General features: G+C 41.0%; 7 protein-coding genes across 7 annotated transcripts; 2 read left to right on the top strand and 5 right to left on the bottom strand.

The window, feature by feature from the left end:
• Window positions 1-1,484: 1,484 nt before the first annotated feature.
• Window positions 1,485-2,633, top strand: V1516DRAFT_621465 (glycoside hydrolase; the record flags this gene model as incomplete). The annotated part of the gene is made up of 2 exons (XM_066919523.1): window positions 1,485-2,349; window positions 2,395-2,633. 2 exons carry the CDS (start codon window positions 1,485-1,487, stop codon window positions 2,631-2,633), a joined length of 1,104 nt encoding a protein of 367 aa, XP_066778548.1.
• A 235-nt stretch (window positions 2,634-2,868) lies between these two features.
• V1516DRAFT_144690 (MFS general substrate transporter) lies at window positions 2,869-4,949 on the bottom strand. Its single transcript, XM_066918651.1, has 4 exons — window positions 4,596-4,949; window positions 4,208-4,535; window positions 4,029-4,151; window positions 2,869-3,980 (listed from the first exon to the last, which is right to left on the bottom strand). The coding sequence occupies exons 1-4, from the start codon at window positions 4,802-4,804 to the stop codon at window positions 2,952-2,954; spliced, it is 1,689 nt and encodes a 562-aa protein (XP_066778547.1). The 5' UTR covers window positions 4,805-4,949; the 3' UTR covers window positions 2,869-2,951.
• A 1,599-nt stretch (window positions 4,950-6,548) lies between these two features.
• Window positions 6,549-7,446, bottom strand: V1516DRAFT_144509 (uncharacterized protein). Its single transcript, XM_066918649.1, has one exon. It carries the CDS (start codon window positions 7,212-7,214, stop codon window positions 6,681-6,683), a length of 534 nt encoding a protein of 177 aa, XP_066778546.1. The 5' UTR covers window positions 7,215-7,446; the 3' UTR covers window positions 6,549-6,680.
• A 2,783-nt stretch (window positions 7,447-10,229) lies between these two features.
• Window positions 10,230-11,642, top strand: V1516DRAFT_646539 (uncharacterized protein; the record flags this gene model as incomplete). The annotated part of the gene is made up of 3 exons (XM_066920191.1): window positions 10,230-10,929; window positions 10,977-11,054; window positions 11,098-11,642. The coding sequence occupies exons 1-3, from the start codon at window positions 10,674-10,676 to the stop codon at window positions 11,640-11,642; spliced, it is 879 nt and encodes a 292-aa protein (XP_066778545.1). The 5' UTR covers window positions 10,230-10,673.
• Window positions 11,643-12,967: 1,325 nt separating this feature from the next.
• Window positions 12,968-14,388, bottom strand: V1516DRAFT_669950 (NADP-dependent oxidoreductase domain-containing protein). The gene has a single exon (XM_066921268.1). It carries the CDS (start codon window positions 14,243-14,245, stop codon window positions 13,109-13,111), a length of 1,137 nt encoding a protein of 378 aa, XP_066778544.1. The 5' UTR covers window positions 14,246-14,388; the 3' UTR covers window positions 12,968-13,108.
• A 778-nt stretch (window positions 14,389-15,166) lies between these two features.
• On the bottom strand, window positions 15,167-17,728 carry V1516DRAFT_683725 (OPT oligopeptide transporter protein-domain-containing protein; the record flags this gene model as incomplete). The annotated part of the gene is made up of 2 exons (XM_066923525.1): window positions 15,167-17,200; window positions 17,327-17,728. The coding sequence occupies 2 exons, from the start codon at window positions 17,726-17,728 to the stop codon at window positions 15,167-15,169; spliced, it is 2,436 nt and encodes an 811-aa protein (XP_066778543.1).
• Window positions 17,729-17,860: 132 nt separating this feature from the next.
• V1516DRAFT_669946 (uncharacterized protein) lies at window positions 17,861-18,286 on the bottom strand. The gene has a single exon (XM_066921267.1). The coding sequence runs from the start codon at window positions 18,270-18,272 to the stop codon at window positions 18,036-18,038; it is 237 nt and encodes a 78-aa protein (XP_066778542.1). The 5' UTR covers window positions 18,273-18,286; the 3' UTR covers window positions 17,861-18,035.
• Window positions 18,287-21,348: the final 3,062 nt, after the last annotated feature.

Raw genomic sequence — 21,348 nt, 5'->3', positions numbered from 1 at the left:
CCCAGAGTCATTAAACCAAGCCATAATTCTGCTTCCATTTTTTTCGCTATAAGTTTCTAAAGTTGCCTTGCCTGGAAAAATTGAGTATATCAAGGATCCTTCGATGCTTAATATATATGGCTGGAACCCATGGTTATGAACATTAAAGTTTCGACTGATTTTCAGCCGTACAGTCCCACTCCAATCTTTTGACTCCAGTAACCTATGTCTCAAAAGTCAGGGAGTCTTAGTGAACAGAAGCGCCAGGTTTAAAAGTTTGACTAAGAAGCAATCTAGCAATTAGAAAAGGATAATTGCAATTTTAGTCCGCTAGATGTTTGTGGTTACGAGCATCATAGCTGAGAGCAACTCTTGAGAAGATTTGAACCTTAGCGATGAAGGAGTGCGAGCCCATAGTTCGCGAGCAAACGTTGAGCGCGATTATATAATGAATAGCGTAAATAAGCTCTGCAGTCCCAAATCAGTAGCACATGTCAACGCAGACAAACATATTTCATCTCATTAAAGGCAATTGAAAAATAAAGCAGAAGAGTTATATACAAGATCACTAACCAAGTTATGTTGAATTAAACCCTGTCGCGGAAATAGCAGCATTGAAGAGGATTTTGCGGTGGTGCAACCGATTTGGCAATTTTGATAAGCAACAACTGCGGTAGACGTGCAACAACTCACAAATGAATCCTAGTGGCAGAGAGGCGACTGAACACCAACGACTAACGTGTTCACCAGTCTGGGACAGCCAATTCAGACCATCACTGTGCAGCCCAATACAAGCAGCGTCCGAGTCAGCCAATTACGCCTAGTCGTGCTCCTGTCGCTATGAACAGCCAGCCGCACTGGGAGCTTGTGTAGAACTATCCCTATGCCGCAAGTCGTCCTCGAAGTTCAGCAAACTAACCACCATTTATTGGCCGGTTGACTAGTCCACTTTTAGACCTTTTTCTTAAGATGGCAGCTGATATGACTGTTTATTGAAGCTGCACGATATTAAATCGCTCAATGTATGAGAGCTTAAACGGCCGCGAAGCGACATCCATTCTAGCAAGAATCTTAGATTGAAGTAAGAATCGGACTATTGAAAAATTGCATAATTTGATTCACATGAAGGTGAAGAGATGCTGCAGATGGCAACCAGAGGTATTATCTTGAAAAATTCACGGATTTTGATTATGTCTGTTTATTCGGCTTATGGTTCGTAGATTCAGAGCATAACTCGTTTGAACCTAAAACTATGTGGCATAGGAGTAATTTCTCGAACTTCTTCATCAGTCTTACCTTTCGAACCGTTTGAAAGTCCCCTGTTCTGGCCTCTGCTTTCTCGCATAAGAGAATGTTTTAAGCCGTTTAGTCACTTTCCATGCTGAAGGCGTTTCCGTCGCAGCATATACAAATAGCATACTCATGGCAATTTATGGATTTCCATTATTTGTCAGAGAGTCTACTATTTGGTAATTTCTATCTCCTCATTTTTCTTGGGCCTCATTATGTTTGCACCATATCTTGCTGAACTACCTGCTTGGTTGCTCTTTCTCATTACTTGGGGCCAATCTGCAGTTTCGCGATCAAAGTACACCGACTATTCGATTGCTGCCATCGCAAGTCTACAGGAATATTATTACAACGAGACATCTGGTCTCTATACAGACCTAAGCTGGTCGGGAAATGCGCAAGGACTCACTGTGCTAGCTGATTTTGCAACTCTGGATTTTGGGGATTCTGTCAATCTGAATCTTACTCATGTGTATTACAAAACCTATAAAAAGGCGCTGACATATCATGAAGGACTTGTAACCAGCTCTTACGAAGATGAGGGCTGGTGGGCCCTGGCTTTGATTCATGCCTATGATGTTACTGGAACTTATGAGTTTTTATCTACTGCTGAGTCTCTTTTCAAGAATATCCACAATGCTTCCGACAGTGTCTGTGGCGGCGGTGTTTGGGATACGAAAGCTCAAGCAAACAAGTCCGCACTTGCGAATGAGCTGTATTTCACTGTCGCTGCTTCCCTTTCTAATCGTGGTAATAATACTACTACACAGAAGAAGTATTACGATATTGCTAGTTCTCAGTGGGATTGGTTCAAAGAAAGTGGACTCATCAATGAAACAGGACTTATTACAACCAGCCTGAGCGACAGCTGTCTTCAGACAGCTGTCCCCTCGCTGTCTGAAATCCAAGGCGTGCTCATTGGTGGTCTCGTCGAGTTTGTAACAGCAGGGGCAAATGCCACTGAATTATTGCCGATTGCTACTTCTTTAGCTTTGGCTACAATCACGAATCTGTCGGTCGATGGTATCCTTCAGGACTCATGTGAACCTTTTTGTGATTCAAATTTGGTTTCGTCCAAAGGTAAGATTGTTTTCGTTATCTCAGTTTATTACTAATGATGTTAAGGCGTCTTTTTCCGTAACTTGCGATATCTTTATTCCTCCAATATCGACGACTCTTCTGCAAGGACTATCAAGACTTACGTTCTTCTAAATGCAGAAACTCTATGGAAATATGCGCGTTATAGCAAAAATGATACTGTTGGAGGGGACTGGACGGGTCCACCAAGCATCGGTCACGGTCCGAATGCGGGGACTCAAATCTCTGCCGTGGATGCACTTCTAGCTGCGATGACTGTGCACTAAACATCTTAGCTCAATGAATACAATTCTTTCTCTTATATCTACCAAACTGTAAATATCAACAATAATTTTCATTTTCATATATTGGGTTGAAGGCCTTGTTGCAAGTGAAGTTATAAAAACTAATTTGATGTTATAAAACCAAGCGCACAGCATTCATTAGAATTGGGAAATAGCAACTAAAACAACGTAGCATATTCTATACTAATAAATTAGCTGATTCACATTACTGTAAATAATTAGGTTCTCAAAATTTGATTATCAGTAGCTATATTAAATATTTTCGTGTGCCACAACCGTTGCCTCATAGAAACAACACTTTTATTCTTGTAGAGATCTGATACCATGCTCTACTAATTTCCAGTATTTAGAAGCAGAATTTCTCCGCAGTTGTTTTCCTTTGAAGAGAAAAAATATGAATGTTAAATATAAAGCCAACGAAATAAATGCCATCTCTATAAATCCATTTTGATATCCAGCCCGGTCAATCCACGGAGTAATTGCATATCCAAACCCGAATGCTATAGTACAGCGTATTATATTAAGTGACATCATAGTTTCGCCTGATATCTCCTTGTAAGAGTCGATTGTATATCCTATCACAATACAGCCAGCAGTCGACATAGCAAATCCAAGCATGCCCATTCCAAACACCAGACCTACCCAGTGAACTTGATGAGCAGTTCCCACGCCCCAAAGAATCATTCCTGAAGGTGGAATGATACAAAGACCAATAGAAGCCCAGAGTCGATATTCAGCTTCTCGATAACCGCGATTACGGCGTGACAAATAGATACAAAAACGATCGCTAATTTCACCACCCCATATTGCTCCAATAGAGCAACCAATTGTAGGAGCAATGTAAGTCAATCCAACCATTGATGACTTAAAATTGTATGGCTCTGAAGAGAAGACAACGGACGCCGTTGCGTTCATAGCTGAAAAGGCACATACAGCCACTCCTTGAAAGCAACCAGACCACAGAACAATTGGAAGCTGGGCAGCAACAATGAATGGACGAAAAATAATTCTCACAAACTCGTTTGGTCTTTCCGGAATCACCTTCCAAAGAGCTAAAGACTGTAGATAGGATCGACGCTCGGGAAAGTCTGTTACTAGAATATTATCGTCGGTATTATCTGGTACAGGAGGAACAGTAGTAGTACCATTTGCCAAAGACTTCTCATTGAATGAAGACGATGACGCATTAGTCTCAGAGGGAGCAGAAGAGTTGAAAACGGAATCTGGATCTAGAGTAGCTTCAAAAGTGGTTTCGCGATAATACATCGTCTCTTCCAAAAAAAAAAAACACAGAATTCCAGTAGCACCACTGAGAATAGCACACCAATACTATTGCATAAATTAGAGTCATTTAGAACGAATGCTAGTCCTCCTTACCATGACCCATTGCCAACCCATATTTTGACTTATAAAGCCATTACATAAGGGTGCAATGTAAGCTCCGCCGCTTAATGCCAGAAGATATAACCCAATCTGCCGACCTCTCTGATGGTTGAAATACTAGACGAAAATTAGCTACGCTGACTTCAAATCATTATGACAAAACTAAAGCATACCAAGTCCGTGATACTGACTTCGCAGAGGCATTCGATTGGAGCGCCGAAAAGTCCAATCAGAACCCTCTGAGTTACCCAAGTAGAATAGCTTGTTGAATAAGCTGTCCATACTGAAATGCCAGCTGTTAAAAACAGACTGACAATATAACTTCCTCGCCGACCATATGTTAATCCCCATGGCTGCCACAGGAGACAGCCCCATCCAAAAAAGAGAAGCATGGTTCCAGTTCCCGAATTGAGCTGGCTTACACTCAATCCTGTCGCTTCAGAGATCTCAACTAAAATTGAATAGACTCCAGCGCTAGACCAAGCCACAACAAAAGTATATCTATCTAGAGTTAGAATAGGAACAGGAAAAAGATGTTTGGGTGACGAAAGAGTAACAGACAGATGGACGAGAGACACAGCGCGCCATTTCCGTATTGAGGACCAGTTTAAAGGATCTTCAGGATCATCTGAAGGTGCCGGAACAAGTAGGATATCCTTCTCAGTCTCAGATCTCGGAGCGTTCGTTGCAGTGTTGAATAAGTCTACTAAAAAAACCGTGCCAGGCACCGCATGTTCATCTATGTGCAATTTCCTCTTAGCAGTCGACATATCCTCCCTGAAGCATTCCTAAGCAAGTGCAAAATAGAACGAACTGATTGCTTGCATTCAACCGTAAGAATGTGCAGAAAGAAAAATATATAATAATTTGAATATCACTTGAAAGTCCGGCATTCTGTGATCCGACAAGGATGATAGAACCATTACACTAGATAATCCAGATGAGTGCAATAACTCTGTCGGGCCCTATCCGGGGCACTTGCCCAGTGCATTGTCCAATACTAGTACCGACCGCGGTCGGCTGGAGGGGGAGGGGGAGGGTTGAATAGAAAAGCCGTGCCCATGCCAATTGAGAATACAGCCAAAGTTTCAATATCGGGCTCAGGAGAAATTATCCATGGCGAAGAAGGAATTGCATGGCAAACACGTCATTGGACAAGTAATTACGCGATTCTCCCAATAAGATTGGCAGTTAACGAGGAAATAAGTCGCAGTGTCGCAACTGTAAAAGTCGGATCAATGCTACGCAGCCATATCATGCAAGAAGTTTCCCTACAGGCTGATATGAATTGTTCAGACTGTCTTTCGCTTAATGTATTAGTCAAAACTGATTTAGATCTGCCAAGACAGTCCAGCACGCCGTAACCCCAACAATTTTTCTATTAGGACCAGCAGCGCGATATTTGAGTGGGAAAGTAAAACAGTTCAATAGACAATGAGAATACACAAATTGTTCACTATAGTCTATAGCCTATAGGATATTAATAGACTAGTTAAAGGATGTCAAGCAATCCAGGATCGACTTGGTAGTCACTATTTCCGAATACTGACTAATGCTTTGCGTTTTATACCCTTGATTATCTACCGTGAACCTTCCTCTCCCAATCCCAGTCAGCTCGAAATTCTAAACACAGACAAAGTCAGAACCAAAATTTGGACAGAAAACTATAGCACTTCCCGCCTGAGTAATTAAAACAAAATTTAAGAGCAGCAAAGAGATGATTTTGCGCGAGCAGATCCTAAAACTAGCTGTACCAGCTATATTATGAGCTTACATACTGGATGACATCCTGGCAGGTGATTAAGAGATATTTGAGCACAACCAGGATTGTGAGTAATTCGTTATGCTGAAGTTGCAATCAAGTAAGTGCCTACAGGGGGAAGCACTAAAACCTCAGTTCGTAGGCAAGAATTTGGTCCAAACTGTTAAACGGTTCATAGCAGAGACCCATTTATTCTGCATGATGGCACGAGGTCTTGATATGTCTCTCTCAGCTGCATATTAACAAAACAAATATTTTCGTGATTATCCTGTTTTCAAATGCGTGCTTATTTTACTCCCTGGTAGAAGTCGTTTGTAATCTGAAATGTCTGTAATTCTTCCTGATGGCACGCTGAACTTTGAGAGAAGATGAGATTGGTCAATGGTTAGGTGCTTAACTTTGCATGTTTGTCTTCTTCGCTGGTACGATCATGGTTTGGTTGCCCACATATATCAGTTCAATCATGTTCATTCAGCTGACTCATTGCGAAAGGCTTTAATTCTCCATTTGCGCACAGAAATATTATTTCTTCTGCTAGGCAAAATTGTTTCACTGTTTCTCCTTGCTGTTTTCTTAGAGCTCTGTTGCTTGCACCTTTTGCTTGTTATACTTCTTGCGTAACTCATTCTGTTCATATCAAAATCATAATCTGATGGGATATTCGCGACTTCCGCAGTGAGTGAACTTACGTTCACTCTTGTTAGTTACGGAGTGATCAGTATTGGTCCATCATAGCTGGAAAAAGTGCATTTTCCAAGATGCGTACATTTGAATTATTTTGGCGAAAATATTCAACATTGTGATACGCCTAGATTCCTGTCAAAAATTGGGTCATCGCTATAATATACTAATAAATCGTTCGATTGAAGTTGATAGTATCGGTCTCAAACGACAAAAGGACAGGTGCCGTATGAATCCATTATTATGACCAAGTTATTGTCTACCGTGTGTTTGTCAAGATAACTGAATATTGCAGAGATTTTCATTAAATGAGCTTTTGTAGGATTTGCGAATTTCAGTTTGAAATTAAGAAGAGTTGGATTCGGGTAGCTATTGGGAAACGCTGAAAGCATAGTTTTACAGTCAAGCTGGTTGATCTCTGTTGCAGGAAGTAATAAATGAGCGGTGAGACTCTGAGTCCAGCAGTTGGAAGATGGAACTGACTCTATTGTGTCTTCCGCAGCGTCGGTCGAGAAATCGACAACATCTGAATCACCAGCGGGCGGGACGAAGCTGTCATCAAGATGATCAAGGAGAAATCCAGTGGTGCTTGATGATGCGAATCTACTACTTTTAACAGTTGTACTCGGGAAAGTAAGACTAAAGCTGTACAATATGTCTGCCGAATAAAAGTCTAGAATAGACACCAAAGGTGTCGCATTTTCCTGGTAATTGAATCGAAAGGACTTAATGTGCATCTCATTGAAGGAAAGTTAGAAAAGTTAGATTCCATGTAAGCAATATACAGAATCTTAACAGATTTGAAGAGAAAAATAGAAATAGCATAGATGCAATTAAGAGAGCTAGAATCAAGTTCCTCTGTTGGTGATAGAAAGACATCATGGATAAGTCACTGTAACGAAATGGAGGTATAAACGAGCGTTGAGAGTGGTGTACCGACAGAATTCTATTCAAAATTATATATTAAAAATAAAAGCTATACGAGAGGAATTGATATTTTGCAGTTGAGAAATTCAAGGAAATTAAGAAGTGAGGAAGCTCAAATCTTTCTTCTTGTCGAACCATCCGGTGCTCGTCATCAAACAGCCAAAGAAATGACAAAAATAGGGTTGAGTGGCTAGTGTACGCGATATTGTCTTGAAGCTATAAAATGGAGAGTTATTTTGAATACTTGATTTAGTATTAGACTAGATTCTCAATGGCAAAGAAAGCGAAACGAATGTATTTGCGCTAGAACCGAGAAGAAAAATAATTTCACCCGGTAGTCAGCCGTGTAATACTCTAAACGAGATATGTACTGCCATTGGCGTGCCTCTGCAATTATGCTATTAGTTTCCAAAGCAATGAATCGTCAATGTGTTCCAAATGGAGCCAGATATCTGATTGCGGGCAAATAAAATCCGTACGTTGCCTCCGTGCAATTTCATGGAGTTTGACTTTAATGTTGGTTACAGGAATGCATAGGCGATAACAGAGCATATCAACTTGTAATTAACTTAGGCTTTGCTATGCTGCATCTGAATAAGAGCTATCCCTGAAAGTGGCGGCTAGATCAAATCGATTGCTGAGCCGTTAATATTTATTTTCTTGAAGTATAAATAGTCTGTTTGTCTGTGTGTCTGTGTGTCTGTGTGTCCGGAGGCCGTTATTAGTTTGAGAAGTCATAGTTATATCTTGTAAGCTGATGCCTTGATATTCGTTTCCAAGATTTTAAAACTGAAGTTGCAAATGGAAATTCTCTATTCATTTGAGCTGACTAACAGTCCCGTCCATTTTGCCGACTTAAAACAAAATCCAAAGTAAACTTAAGTGCCTACACGCCAGCTACAAAAACCAATTCCGCTAGCCACGGCTCTGAATCTGTGAATTACATCAGCGATGCACATGGCCATTAAAAAGGGGAAGTGAGCAGTCTACTATACCATGTTTTTTTACAGACAACAATAAGCAGACTATTTCATTTCAAGACTTCTGAATCAGGCATTATTTAACTCCTGCTCTAGCCGCTATCAAATTTTTCTTTCCAAACTTATCATTGAATCGCTTGCTGTCTGCCTCCTGCAGGCGTGCAGAAGAGTACAGAGCAATATCTGACTTGAGTATCAAATAAGCTTTGAGGCTCATTTCGGCAGAAAGTGCATAATCTCGATGGAAATGTAGGATAAACTGCGTAGACTGGAGACAATTTTCTGTGTGTCAAAAAGAACATATAACTACTATTTTGCTGTGAATTGACTTTCATTCTATAAATGAATTGAGTTTTTAGTGCGTTATTTCATCAGTTTCTTAGTAGTGAATACTTTTTGTGAACCTAAGCCATCCTTCCACGCAGTTTATGAAAGCTGAAGTAAGTTTGTTAGAGATTGTTCACAAGTCCCATAATATTCGTTTTTCATTTCCGTGGCCTATCGTGCCATCATTCCCTATTACTGTCTATATAGGTGCCTTTTGACAGAAAATCATAATTGGCCAGCATGAGTTTGATTTATCCGTTACAAGCCCTGTCCAGCATACGCTCTCAACATTGATTCTAATTATGCGGAGCTATGAATGAAGGTGTGTTAATAGCTAATCATAACACTTGTCAGTAAGAAATTTGTTATTTTAGTAGATTACTTAGAAATTGCTCCAACTTATCGTCGCAATCTGTTGTGATCACTCTCTTCGATCTGCAGATATAGATTGACTAAGGCATTGCTACTCTATTTTATTGAGTAATACTTTATTAGCTTAAAATTTTATAAATCATGTCGAATGAATCATGTAGATATGTGTTAGCATTGATTTTTCTTATGACCTATGTGGTTCAGTTTAGCAACGATAGAAAAGTGGCTACTACAATAGGTTTACACGCATAGGAAAATGTTATGGAAGCATTTTATGATTAACTGATAGACATCTCAAGGGATTATGATATTCATATCATGTTCTCTCTCTCTCCGTCTCTGAAGGGATGAAACCAATAATAGCGCTTGCATATGTAGTAGTAGTCAGCGATTGGCCCGATCTACATTTTCACTCAGCCTGAACTGCCTCAGCGCAGCGAATCTTCAATTTAACCAACGGCTTTTGATCTTGAACGCTTGTTTAAGATCAATTCAATAGACCGCGTCGATTGAATTCTTCCAGCTAACCAAATCTGCGACGCCTATGATTGCAAATCTGTGTGCGTCCACTATAATAAGAATCTTTTGTGGCTATGATTATCTCGTCCTAATGTGATTTATTTTTTCAGGTCACAGTCAAAGCTAGAAACCGCGTTACAAGGGTGTCACTAAGTTCAATATTTCAACTTGTATCGACACAAAACTAATCATATATTTCAAATTTAGATAATATAATCTTTTAGGAACTTTTAGCTCGAGATTTACAAAAGTCAAGCGTTATGAATTTGTACTCAGATTTGAAGAACGTGGAGGCTTAAGAATGTTACCGCAGCTAACCACTAATTACTGAAAATTTCAGTTTGTTAATCAATAATAGACATATAGGATACGTGTAGGTGCATAAATTAGAGATTAGGAGTAGTGCTTAGTAGAACTATTCATCAGCAGCAAAGATTTCGCGACCTAACAATGATGCAACTAGATCAGAATCTGCAAGTGAATGGTTCATACGGAAACATTACTTTAGAGTTGAAGTATATAATAATTTGTTTAATTAGAATAAAGTCGTTTTCGATAATGGAATATTATTTAAATGAATGAGGCACTCGGGATTTCCAATCGTCCATTAACCGTTAGGGTGATGCGCTTGTTTGAACTATAATAATTGAAGAGTCAAGCATGTTCGACTTCCCCACAAGCATTTCATTTTTGAGCGGTCAATTCTCCTCCAATCCGCGATATATTAATAGTTTTGCACAAGAAAGAAATAAATTTAATCATGGATGATTACAATAAGTCAAAAAAATGTGATCTTACTACTCAGCTAGCTCATTCGGACTGTTTTCAGTCCGCTCGCTAGCACGGAAGTACTCTTTAGCCGGATCCACCTTCAGCTAATACTCCGAAGTTCTAGAAATCTTACCGAAAAATTCCGGCTGCCGTTTCGGTGAAATTGATGATTCCGACTATACTGATTGTCGTATAACATGTCAGGCCATTGAAAAAAGCTGAAATCTAAATAGATCTCTACTTTTCCGCGGCAAGGTCAAAAATTTTACAACTTGGTATTTGTTTTAATTCGTGATACATATGTCTTGGTCCGTCTTTAGACGTTTAACTCGTTACAGTACAGGCCTCACGGCTGGCTGTATATGTGTGGGTATCCTCTCTCAAAGTCTGACAAGAAGCATATCAGCAGAATCCAGAGAGCCTCAAAAAATCTTTAAAGGTGGTCCAATATTCCTTTCATTGCCTTTAGAGAGTTGCGAGTTGGTAAATCATAATACCAAGCGTCTCCGTTTTAAGCTTCCTGGAGAAAATTGTGTTAGCGGGTTGCCACTAACCTGTAGGTCAATCTGCATTTTATGCCAAATATAGTCTTACCTTCTACAGCTGCTCTATTAACTCTGTCCTGGCCAAAAACTTCTTGGACTCCAGTTTTGCGACCTTACACGCCAGTAAGCTCTTCAGGTATGACAACAATTGTGATTTTCTGGAGGCAACTAATTGGAAGCAGATGCCGGCTTTCTAGATCTAATCGTTAAACACTATCCCAATGGTAAGGTCAGTACACACTTGCACTCCCTGAAAGAAGGAGACACTCTCATGTTTGCTGCGCCATTGAAGGGATACTTTTGGAAAGCAAATGAGTTCTCCCATATCACTCTCATTGCAGGCGGCGCAGGTATTACGCCAATATTTCAGCTTACGCAGGGGATTTTGCGGAACCCGTTAGATTCAACCGCGATTACTCTAGTATTCGGAGTTCAAAGTGACGCAGATTTGTTGCTCCAAAAAGAAATCGACCAATTTTCTAAGAAGTTTCCTGACCGTCTAAATGTTACTTACGTTATTAGTAAACCTAGTGAAGGTTCTCCCCATAGAAAGGGTTATATAACGAAAGAACTGTTGGAAGAAGTGTTACCACAAAGCAGAGTAAATACTAAAGTATTTATTTGTGGACCCCCTCCTCTGGAGCATATCTTGACGGGAAAGAGACTTTCTAGCGGGATTTTGGGTGAATTAGGATTTCAAAAGGATCAAATTTATAAATTTTAGTTCCCCTTAAAAGTGATCCTCAAACATATATTTATTTGATACTTCTATAATTCATTTTTTTATCTGAATTCAGTTTGTACGTAGGCCTGAAGATCGATCTTAGTCTCATCCCGGTAAGACTCGTCGAAGTATGACTATTCTCTTAATCAACTCTGGAAACGAGAGAGAGAATCTTCGGGATGAGGGCGAAAATGTCTCTCGTGTTGTTAAGGCGAAGACCTATAAGGAGGCTGTACTTGAGTTTGGTGGTGCTATGAATCGCCCTTTTTTTGCACAACATTGAATTTTGCTTTAACTGGGTCTCCCGCAAATTATCTTATCTTTGCTTCTGAGTTTTGTCTCCGCTCCAAGCACAATTTTCCACTGTCTAGTGATGAATAACTTTTGAGCGTGCTTTTCTAGATGGAGGATGGTCTAGAGAACAGAATAATGAAAATGGGAGCAACTAAAAGTGATCGCGTTGACTAAGTTTGATGGCTGGTTAATCAGCGAATCAGAAATAATTTATGCTTACGTCGAATCTCGGAAGTTTTGTTCGACTATTGTTATTTGATTTTCAGCTATAGTTTCAGATAGCGAAAGTTTATTTTCATTATTTAACAATTTATGTTTTACTTGAGGTCCGTGGGTTGAGTCCTAAATTTCTATCTTCGATCAGGAGAACAATAATGCTGTCTGCATTGTGACTACATTGTGGTACATTGTGACTGACAAATGTAGGTTATTACATAGAGCAATAGTTAGTAGTGCTTTGGCTATGAAGTAAATGACGGATCACGCGCTACGGATGGTCCTGTACTGAAAATGAAAGGCTGCATTGCAAGGTTCGGAGTAGTTGGCGAAAGGGCAGCCAATTCACCGATTCCAACAGACATGTGATCAGATTGTTCAGGAGATATAATCTAAATCCAGGTTTTTGAGACCCGAGTTTCTTTAAACAATAGCCTCAGAAAATGCATTTGTTGTTAATTTATTACCATCTGTGTTTCTCTAACTTATTTTTGGGGATGTCTGATATTAGTCTTTAACGAATTTGATCCTTCACACTCACAAATGGCATTCAAGACAGAGAATGAAATGCTGCTAGAGATCAAACTCCCAGTAGAGGCCGTCAATTGGTCTCCAAATAATAATCTTATAATTTAGTCTTACAATCTATATCTCTAGACTCCTGTAGCTTAGGAGGCAACGAGCTACGTTTTGGTGGAAGTATATGAATATAAATATCGCTGAGGTTACGGAGTTGAGATGAAACTCTTCCCAGAATTAGTAATTAGGCTTACACAGACGTTATTGATTGACTGCAAAGTGTTCAACCTCTAGTATTTATTGCAACCAGACGATACTTCATTTACTAAAAAAATGCTATTCAGTTAAGACACAAATATCTGTATATATACACAGTTATTCAATAAATAGTATCTAGTGAACAAAAACTCACAGATGGTGAGATTTGGTATTTTTTCCTAATAACCAATTGCCTGGGGTCCCTTGACCACAGACATGGCAATGCTTCGGGTGAGGAAAGCACCCGGATGACCAGTAAAAGAAGGATCCAAACCGAAGGAGTTGATAGGGAAGCCAAAATCGAAAGGAACAGCGCCATCAATGAAGGCCACTTGCTCAGGAGTAAGTTTGATGCTTAGGGATTTTATATTATCTTCAATATTCTCAATCTTACGAGAGCCCAGAATAGGAAAAACGTAGGGAGCTTTTGCCATCACATATGCAATGGCAATTCCGGGAACAGACACTGCACCATGCTCGTCAGCGACTTTTGCTAGAACCTCGTTCATTTTAATCTCTCTCTCGGAAAAGTCGTCGCCTCTGCGAAACCCTTCCCCGCCCGAAAGACGCTCTTCGATTACTTTGGCAGACTGGAACTTTCCGTGATTGAGGACATCATAGGGCGCGATAGCCATACCAAAATGCATACACATAGGAATAATGTCGCGCTCGAGATCACGAGTCATGGCATTCCATCTTCCCTGGTAGATGCAGAAAGGAGTCTTTCCGTGGGCGACTGCGTATTTATTCGCGGCACTCACGATCCAGGCTGGGGTGTCAGAGATTCCGAGGTACAAAATTTTGCCTTGCATGACAAGCTCGTGTAACCCATTCATGACCTCCTCGATAGAAGTGGTATACTCCCAGATGTGAACATAGAGAATATCAATCCACTCTGTTTGTAACTTTTTCAGGGAGTCGCGAACGCTCATGTACATACTTCGCTTGTGATTTCCCATGTGATTGACGGCTTTACCTTTCCCTAGCTCGTAGGACTTGTAGTCGAGGGAGTACTTAGTAGCAAGCACAATCTGATCTCGGTTCTTGCGTTCAGCTATCCATTCACCGACAAACTTCTCGGATTGTTCGTTCTGATAGTCATTCGCAGTATCAATGAAGTTACCACCTGCTTCAAAGAAAGTGTCAAGGAGCTTGAAAGACTGTTTCTTGTTGACAAAGCGAGCGGGTCCGCCCCAGGCTTCACCAAGAGACATGGCTCCAAATTGAAGAGGAGACACACGGAGGCCGCATGTAGGTGAGAGAATACGGTAACGACCAAGATCAGACGGAGGAATAGGAGCCTCAGGAGTCTGCATTGTAAGTGCTAGTTTCTGGAGATGTGAAATATAATTGGAGCAAGAAGAATAGTAAAAGAATACTCACTATATTTTATCAATTATAAGTTATCAACTGAAAGTTAACGGCAATCAGGTTATCCGGCAGCTCAATCAAGGGAGAGTCTTGATTCTCAATATTATCTGAGCTGAGCCTGGGTCCGTGCATGCATATCTATTTAACTCGTACAGCATGAAACTAACGGCTGTTCGATTGAAGATAGGCGGACCCGGACGGCCTGAGTGTCGTAGACTACATGAGGTCATCACTAGCGGGGGTATCTGTAACAAAAGTGGTCTCGCCACATGGCTCGCGCGGGTATCTGAGATTCGATTTTGTAAAAACTGGGCCAGTGTGAAAGCATGCCCAGAACCAAAGCAGTCTGAATTGACGCTTGCTTCACTTGTACGATAGAAACAAGTGCATCTTCAACCGAGTGATAGTTGCAGAGTCGCACACTCTTCGATCAAATACTTACTCGCAAAGCACTTTAATGTAGTCTAAAGTCAAGATAGGGATTATTTGGAAGAAACGCAGATTTACTATAGTGATCATAATGGTCGCTATATTGAATCTTCAGACGACAATTCCAGCGTCTGATTATGGCAGCTCAAGCTTAGATATGTCAAATCTTTAGTCATCCTCAACTACTCTGTAAGTGCATGAAACTAAAATATTTAAGAATCCATCACTAAAAGAATATGATCTATATCAGAATATAACCAATCACTATCGTTATCTAATTGCATCACTATTTACTAATTAAGAAGTAGCTAGATATAGATACAAACAATGACTCAAAGAAGTCATGGAGGAGTTTCATTAAATAAAATTTGTATTTATGTTACTCATTTAGAATTACAATCAACACAATTACATAGACATTGAAAAGAAATTGCAAGTTATTCAAATTCACCGATCTTCAAGCCAAATCCGTCAGATGGAGGTGCTTTCAAACTCGCAGATCGAGCATAATCTATACCAGCAGCATAGACTCGGTTTCCCCACCACGACACCGACGCATTTGGTACCTGCAGAGCCGCAAACATAATGATTCCAGCAAATGCAACACCAGCTGAAAGACCTGAGGTCAAAATGTAGTTATACTTTGTCCACCAAGCAGTGTAATACTTGCGAAGGTACCACATAAAAACAATCGCACAGTAGAGCCCAGGAATGTAGTAAGACAAATTATAAGTGCCTCCCCAGATTGCGCATCCAGAACCAATAAGTGACGGGTTCACTGCCTTGAAGCGTTTTGGCCACTTCAGATGCAGTAGGCCAAACGGAATACCAATAATGGCACCAATGAAAAAAGCGTCCTTTAATGACGGATAAACTGTCGTTAAAAGACGTTGCGGTCCAATGATACCATACATGATTGTATCCGAATACACCTGTCGTGAATACGCACAAACAAATTTATCCGGCTGCGTAGGACTGCAGAAGTCCCTGACACCATGGAATAACGCCTCAACAGCACCTGAAGTACAAAAACACTGAACTAAACTGGCTAAAATCTGTGCCCGGAAAGTCGCACGCTGAGGAATATGACTATAGTGTGCAACCTTCTGGTCACCGATGAACGTTTCGGCAGCTTCATCAACGTTATATCCCCACATTCTGTTGATTATGTTCGTTACAGCATTACCAGGATCCATATAACCAGAAAGCAAGACTCCAAGGGCACTAAATCCCACAGAGTAGCCTGTACGTGACAGAACAATTAGAGTCGGGATATACATCGCGATATTAAACAAGAAAATAACGATGATAGTCCATACCGGTACTGTAGATGGCCAGGCGTAGACAGCTGCAAACACGGCACCCCAAGAAACAAGAAATATGATCAAATACCACCAGTCAGGAACTTCCGGGTACGCAGCCATGAGCTTCGCGTGCGGATCGTTGTAGTCCTCCAAGGTGCTACGGTTCGGGTGACGGATTGTTTTAGCAAACTGCTTCATGGTATCCCAGATTAGTGCATACTGACTGATAAACACATATGTAAAAGTAACCACAAACAATGCCCAGGTTGTACCAGTGCCAACAAGCATGCAAGCGGAAATGTAGGGAGTCGAATAATTGCGATATTTCTGCTCATCAAACAAGCCGTCAGTCAATACCAAAGTACGATTATACGGCAAACCGTGACGATCGAAGAGAGAGTTAGAGTTGAACGGCAGAAAGGCAGTCCACTTGTAGTTCGCGAAGTAAAGACCCAGAGAGACAAGACCACCAATGACAACTCCGGCAAACCGATTGAGGTAGGCCGAGAAGGGGTAGACTAGTGGATTTCCGTAATTGATGATAGACCAATCAAACGTCGTAATAGGGTTGAGACCAAGTCCAATGAAAGAGCCCGTGATGACAGCCAGCTTGATATTATGAGGTGCTATCCAAGTCAGCCAGTTGAAGCTACCGAGGGCACCAAACAGGAAATTAGGTACAAAAAAGTAGAAGAAAGAGAGGACAAAGCTAAGAAAGAAAAAATGCTGTCGTTTGATAGTCCATCCATTAACGCGGGTCGTTTCCTCCTTCAAGACCAAGGCACGACTAAGTGCAAGTGTAGGCAAGACATTGGGAAACATAGCCTTGACCTGGAAAATACAAAGCTTGCGCATCATTCCCGCAACACTGAAACCAAGGAACAAACTAGCAAAATTCATGACGATGTTAAATCCGAAGTTTGCCCACTCAGCACCAAAAAATAGCTGATGACGAAGTGCAACGGAATTCGACATCCAGAAAGAAGCGTATGAACCAACATTGACCATAATAGTAGCAAGCATCTGTTCTTTCACAGACCATGGACCAGGATTGAAGGAGTAACGAGTACCCCAAATACTGAATCCCCAATCAGGCAAATACTCAGAAGCCTTTCCAGACGGAAACAAAAGCATCTGAACAACAGTGGCACGCAAATTCAGTGAAGGCTGCCTGAACAGAAAAAACTCGTTAATGAAACTGGATACGGCGACCCAGAAAATCCCAAGACCATAGGCGCGAATGGTTTCGACAGGGATGGAAGGATCGTCGATGGGTTATGTGACCGAGCGTACTTCCGGATAGGGAGAATGATAGTGTATTACGACCGCTTCGAGTCTGCAGTCCATCTGATACGTATCAAACATAGTGCCGTAGGCTTCATGACCAGCAACCATGCGTTCGACTTTCTGATACAGCAATGTATCAAAGTTTGGATCATCTTCGTGATACTCAAGCGTGCGTTTCAAAATGTCGATGGCTCCTTCAAGAGTAGTTTCGCTGAATTTTTCATAGAGGTAGGCGGTAGTCTTGTCGGTGAGAGGAGGAGCTTCAGAGTTCTCGGATGAACCCTGAAGCATCCGAATCTTGCTGAAGACGAGGTTTTCATCGTCAGAGTCTCGCTCAGCAATATTATGATCAGTGATGAACTTCGTGGTTATGACCTCTTCGGTCTTTGACTTCTCGTTGATGTCCATGCTGAGATGATGGGCAGAGCAATAAACAAAATGGCGATTGCAGGAAAATTAAAGCGGGGAGGCCATCACTATTTAGCATATTAGATCGAATAATCGTTATCAAGACGCTTCAGAGTGATTCTTGCCGGAAGATGGCGAGCCGCCGATCACCGCTTATCTATTCGCTAGGAGAGCATTGAGTATACCGATAGCACAGCCCGCTTCTAACAAAAGAGTGATTATTCTTATCTGGAACCCAGTGCATCCCCATATAATAATGTGAAGTTTGCCCGCGCATTCATATCCGAACAGTGGCTGGTAGTTTGACCTACCCATCCACTCTGACAGACGACCCAGCGGCTCTCAGCCCATCTAATACAACCAAAATATGACAAGATATCTTAGCAATCAACAAAGCATATATCATGAGAGAAAATTTAGGATATTCTATCCCACCAGGAAACTCCGATAGCGAATAATAGTTTATGGAACTTGTAAGCCCTTCATATGCAAGAGCAGATTGAGCCGTCGGAAAAGCGAGGGACAATAAGCATGCACGCTTCATTTTCGGGCCCAAGTGTACTCTCGAATTTTTGAGCTTGTGGTAGGGCCTGCGTCTGTATATTTTTTCATACAGGACTTACCGTGCGTGACTCTGGCCAACACCTGCGCGCAATTCATGAGAACTCTATGTGCTGATTCTCTCACGAACCAGACATTAGTGAGACTTCCACTCCTTGACGCATCTATATAGTTTGACTACAACTCTGCATTCAGATATAGTATAATCGTTTCCAGATGAGTAACTGTAAAACACCTACAGATTCGGCAGATGTTCTCTATCGATCAAACAGTAGTAAGCCGCCAACCCGACGCCACTGCCAACAATTAATATTGCCCGACCAGCTCCACGGGACTTGACTCAAGTAGTATTGAACGACTCGTTCAGGATCAGTCGTCATTATTGACTATAATTTTATCATTCATATATTTTGTAATCACTGTCTGAGTCGATCCGGATTCAGGTGCATGTTGATATGGGGCTCTAGTTTCATTGACAGTTGTACATCATCCTGCTCTGTCTGTAATGAATGCGCATACAGAAACGTGCGGAAAAGCTACGCAGCAGGTAATAAGTCTACAATTAAGGCAATCCATTAGAAGCAAAATCATTCATAATGACTTGCAGATTTTGATACATTAATGGTAGTGAGAATCAAATGCAGACGGTGCACACGGAAGTCGTTGGCTCAAAGCGCAGATATGTCGACGCTGGTGGAAGCACTAGCTTTATCGCATGTTTAGTGATTGTCTGGTATGCCCATGTCGAGAGTCACTTGAATAGACAACGAGAAGGCATACTAGCGAACTGCTCCACTGTATACCCTGCCTTACGCCTATAACCGCAAAGTCCGTCTCTGGTCCGTCTCTGGTCCGTCTCTGGTCCGTCTCTGGTCCGAAGATCTTCGTAACAAACCAGCACATTTACGAACAAAAAAACTCGTAAACTATTCTTAATGCTGTTTCCTTCCGAATCAAAGCATCACGTTGCTATCGCACAATATTGGGATTGCACTTAATTAGAATCGTCAGTTTTTCGCACTCAATAGAAGTTTGACAAAAAATTGAACATATTATTGTTTGGGGTTTATTGACTCTTCTCCACCAGATGTTAATGAGACAGCGTAGAAATTAGGTTGCAATAGAAAAGCCACTTTGGTATCCCTGAAGATGGCTCATAGTGTACCATACCTTCAAATAAAGTTTGTCATACTCCTGATTTTGAGTTCAAGTACAGTAGTGGTGACGAAAGACGCCTAAAGGCTGTGTCACAGCAATAGCCATATAAAATTATAAACTACAAGCTGTGGTGTTGCGCTGCATGGTATTGCAAATTCACAGTCAAATCTGAAACTGCAAGACCCATTGGCGAAGAGCGGGATGAGGTAATGACTAGGATATCATGATAAATTGATCTGGTTGAATATATAAGTCAATTGGATAGGGTATGGACAATTAAACATAATCAGGGGTAGTATGGAGGTAGTGGATTGAAAGCAGGATAAATAGTATTGATACGCAAGTAATAATCTGGCTTAGAGTATAGATAAATGCAGAACTGAAAGCGGGCTAACGTTAAGTGAAGTGGAAGTAAATGGAAGGTTGAAATATTTTATACCTTAGAACGTAGAAATGTGAATATGACCACGATTTTTAGAGGGTGGTAGGTGAAATGGGCGGAATCCTCATAGGTTATATTTCACCTATAATAGTCTAGTGTCGGCGCACGCTTTGAACACAAGCCAGCTAATTCTCGTTCTTTCGGACCCATTCGAATGAACTTCGTATTTCTCTTGATTGTTAAATTTCCTGGATCATATTTGAAGCAGTTTCAGTTAGGATTCAAAAAATCATGGATTGGCGGAAGTCATGCGCTAATGCAATAAGCTCAACCGGCGGGGGGCAAGTTCACGCTGTTGATGCACAACAATGTTTGCCAACATGATGAGATCTGGACCGGAGATGATATCGACTGGAGATATCTATGTTCAGTATGATGTACTAAATGCAATTCTTGCCGTCAAATTTTGTATAACAGTTGCTTTCATTATTATGGTCAGATCAATTAAAATGATCATGTTGATTGTATGCGCTGATTGTAAGGCTATTCTCTCGTGGGCGGATAGAGAGGCATAAACGGAGAAAGATCTTTACGAGCTCAATATTCCGGAAGACTACTCTGGGCTGTCTGAAAGGCATCAAACATTTTGATTTTTAAGATCGGCTCATAACAAGAATAAATATTTAAATTGCGTTGCTACTCAGAAGTCTACTTTTAATGATCCAGTAAAGTCAAAAGCACTTGGACTCAACTCAATGTACGAGCAGTCACCATCGCTTGGCCCTAATGCACGCCGGACATTGGGAGAAGAGCTCCTGGTTATGTGAAAGGTTAATATTGATGTCTTCATTTGTATGTCTTGTATTACTTCTTCTTTGGTATGAGCATGCTGGAGATGTCGACATTTATCATTTCATTCCTGTTTACCATTCTGTCACTGTCCAAAATGAATTTGATTATCTATTAGGAGATAACAATATTATTTTATTCAGACGGGCAAAATTCTTTCATAGTCTCTCTTAGACATATTTAATTCTCGCCATATTGTTAGCGCTTCTTTGCTTGTCGTAGGATTTGGATCTATTGCTCAGTAGTGGATTATAAGCATTCCTGGGTCGTACGTGACTCAGAAGATTATTGCACTGGCACGCTCAACAGCTTTAACTTGTAGGTCCAACAAAGACCAGTTTTATTACAAATCAAGACTATATATTACATGCATCTCTAGTCTTCCCAGTAAGTGCACTGCTTGATATCGCGTTCACTCTTGCTGCTTTTGGAGTGACTAGTATGGGCGAAGCTGGAGACCCTGCACGATGGCGTCGCACTTGGCCGTTATACTCTCTCTGGTTCTGTATTCTTGGGCTTGAAGGCTCATTCCGTTATCATATGCCACCCTTGCCTCTAAAAGTGGTTTTGTATACACTTCTTGAGAAGTGGTTCACCCCACGAAAGCTAACAATTATTGTTAATCGCGTGTTATGAGACAATCTGTTCTATGACAATTCGCAGACACGAT

The sequence above is a fragment of the Lipomyces oligophaga genome (assembly GCF_038497815.1).
Source record: "Lipomyces oligophaga strain CBS 7107 unplaced genomic scaffold V1516scaffold_2, whole genome shotgun sequence".
Lineage (NCBI taxonomy): Eukaryota > Fungi > Ascomycota > Lipomycetes > Lipomycetales > Lipomycetaceae > Lipomyces > [Lipomyces] oligophaga.
Note: the sequence above shows the minus strand (reverse complement) of the source record. Positions and strands in the feature narration are given on the sequence as shown.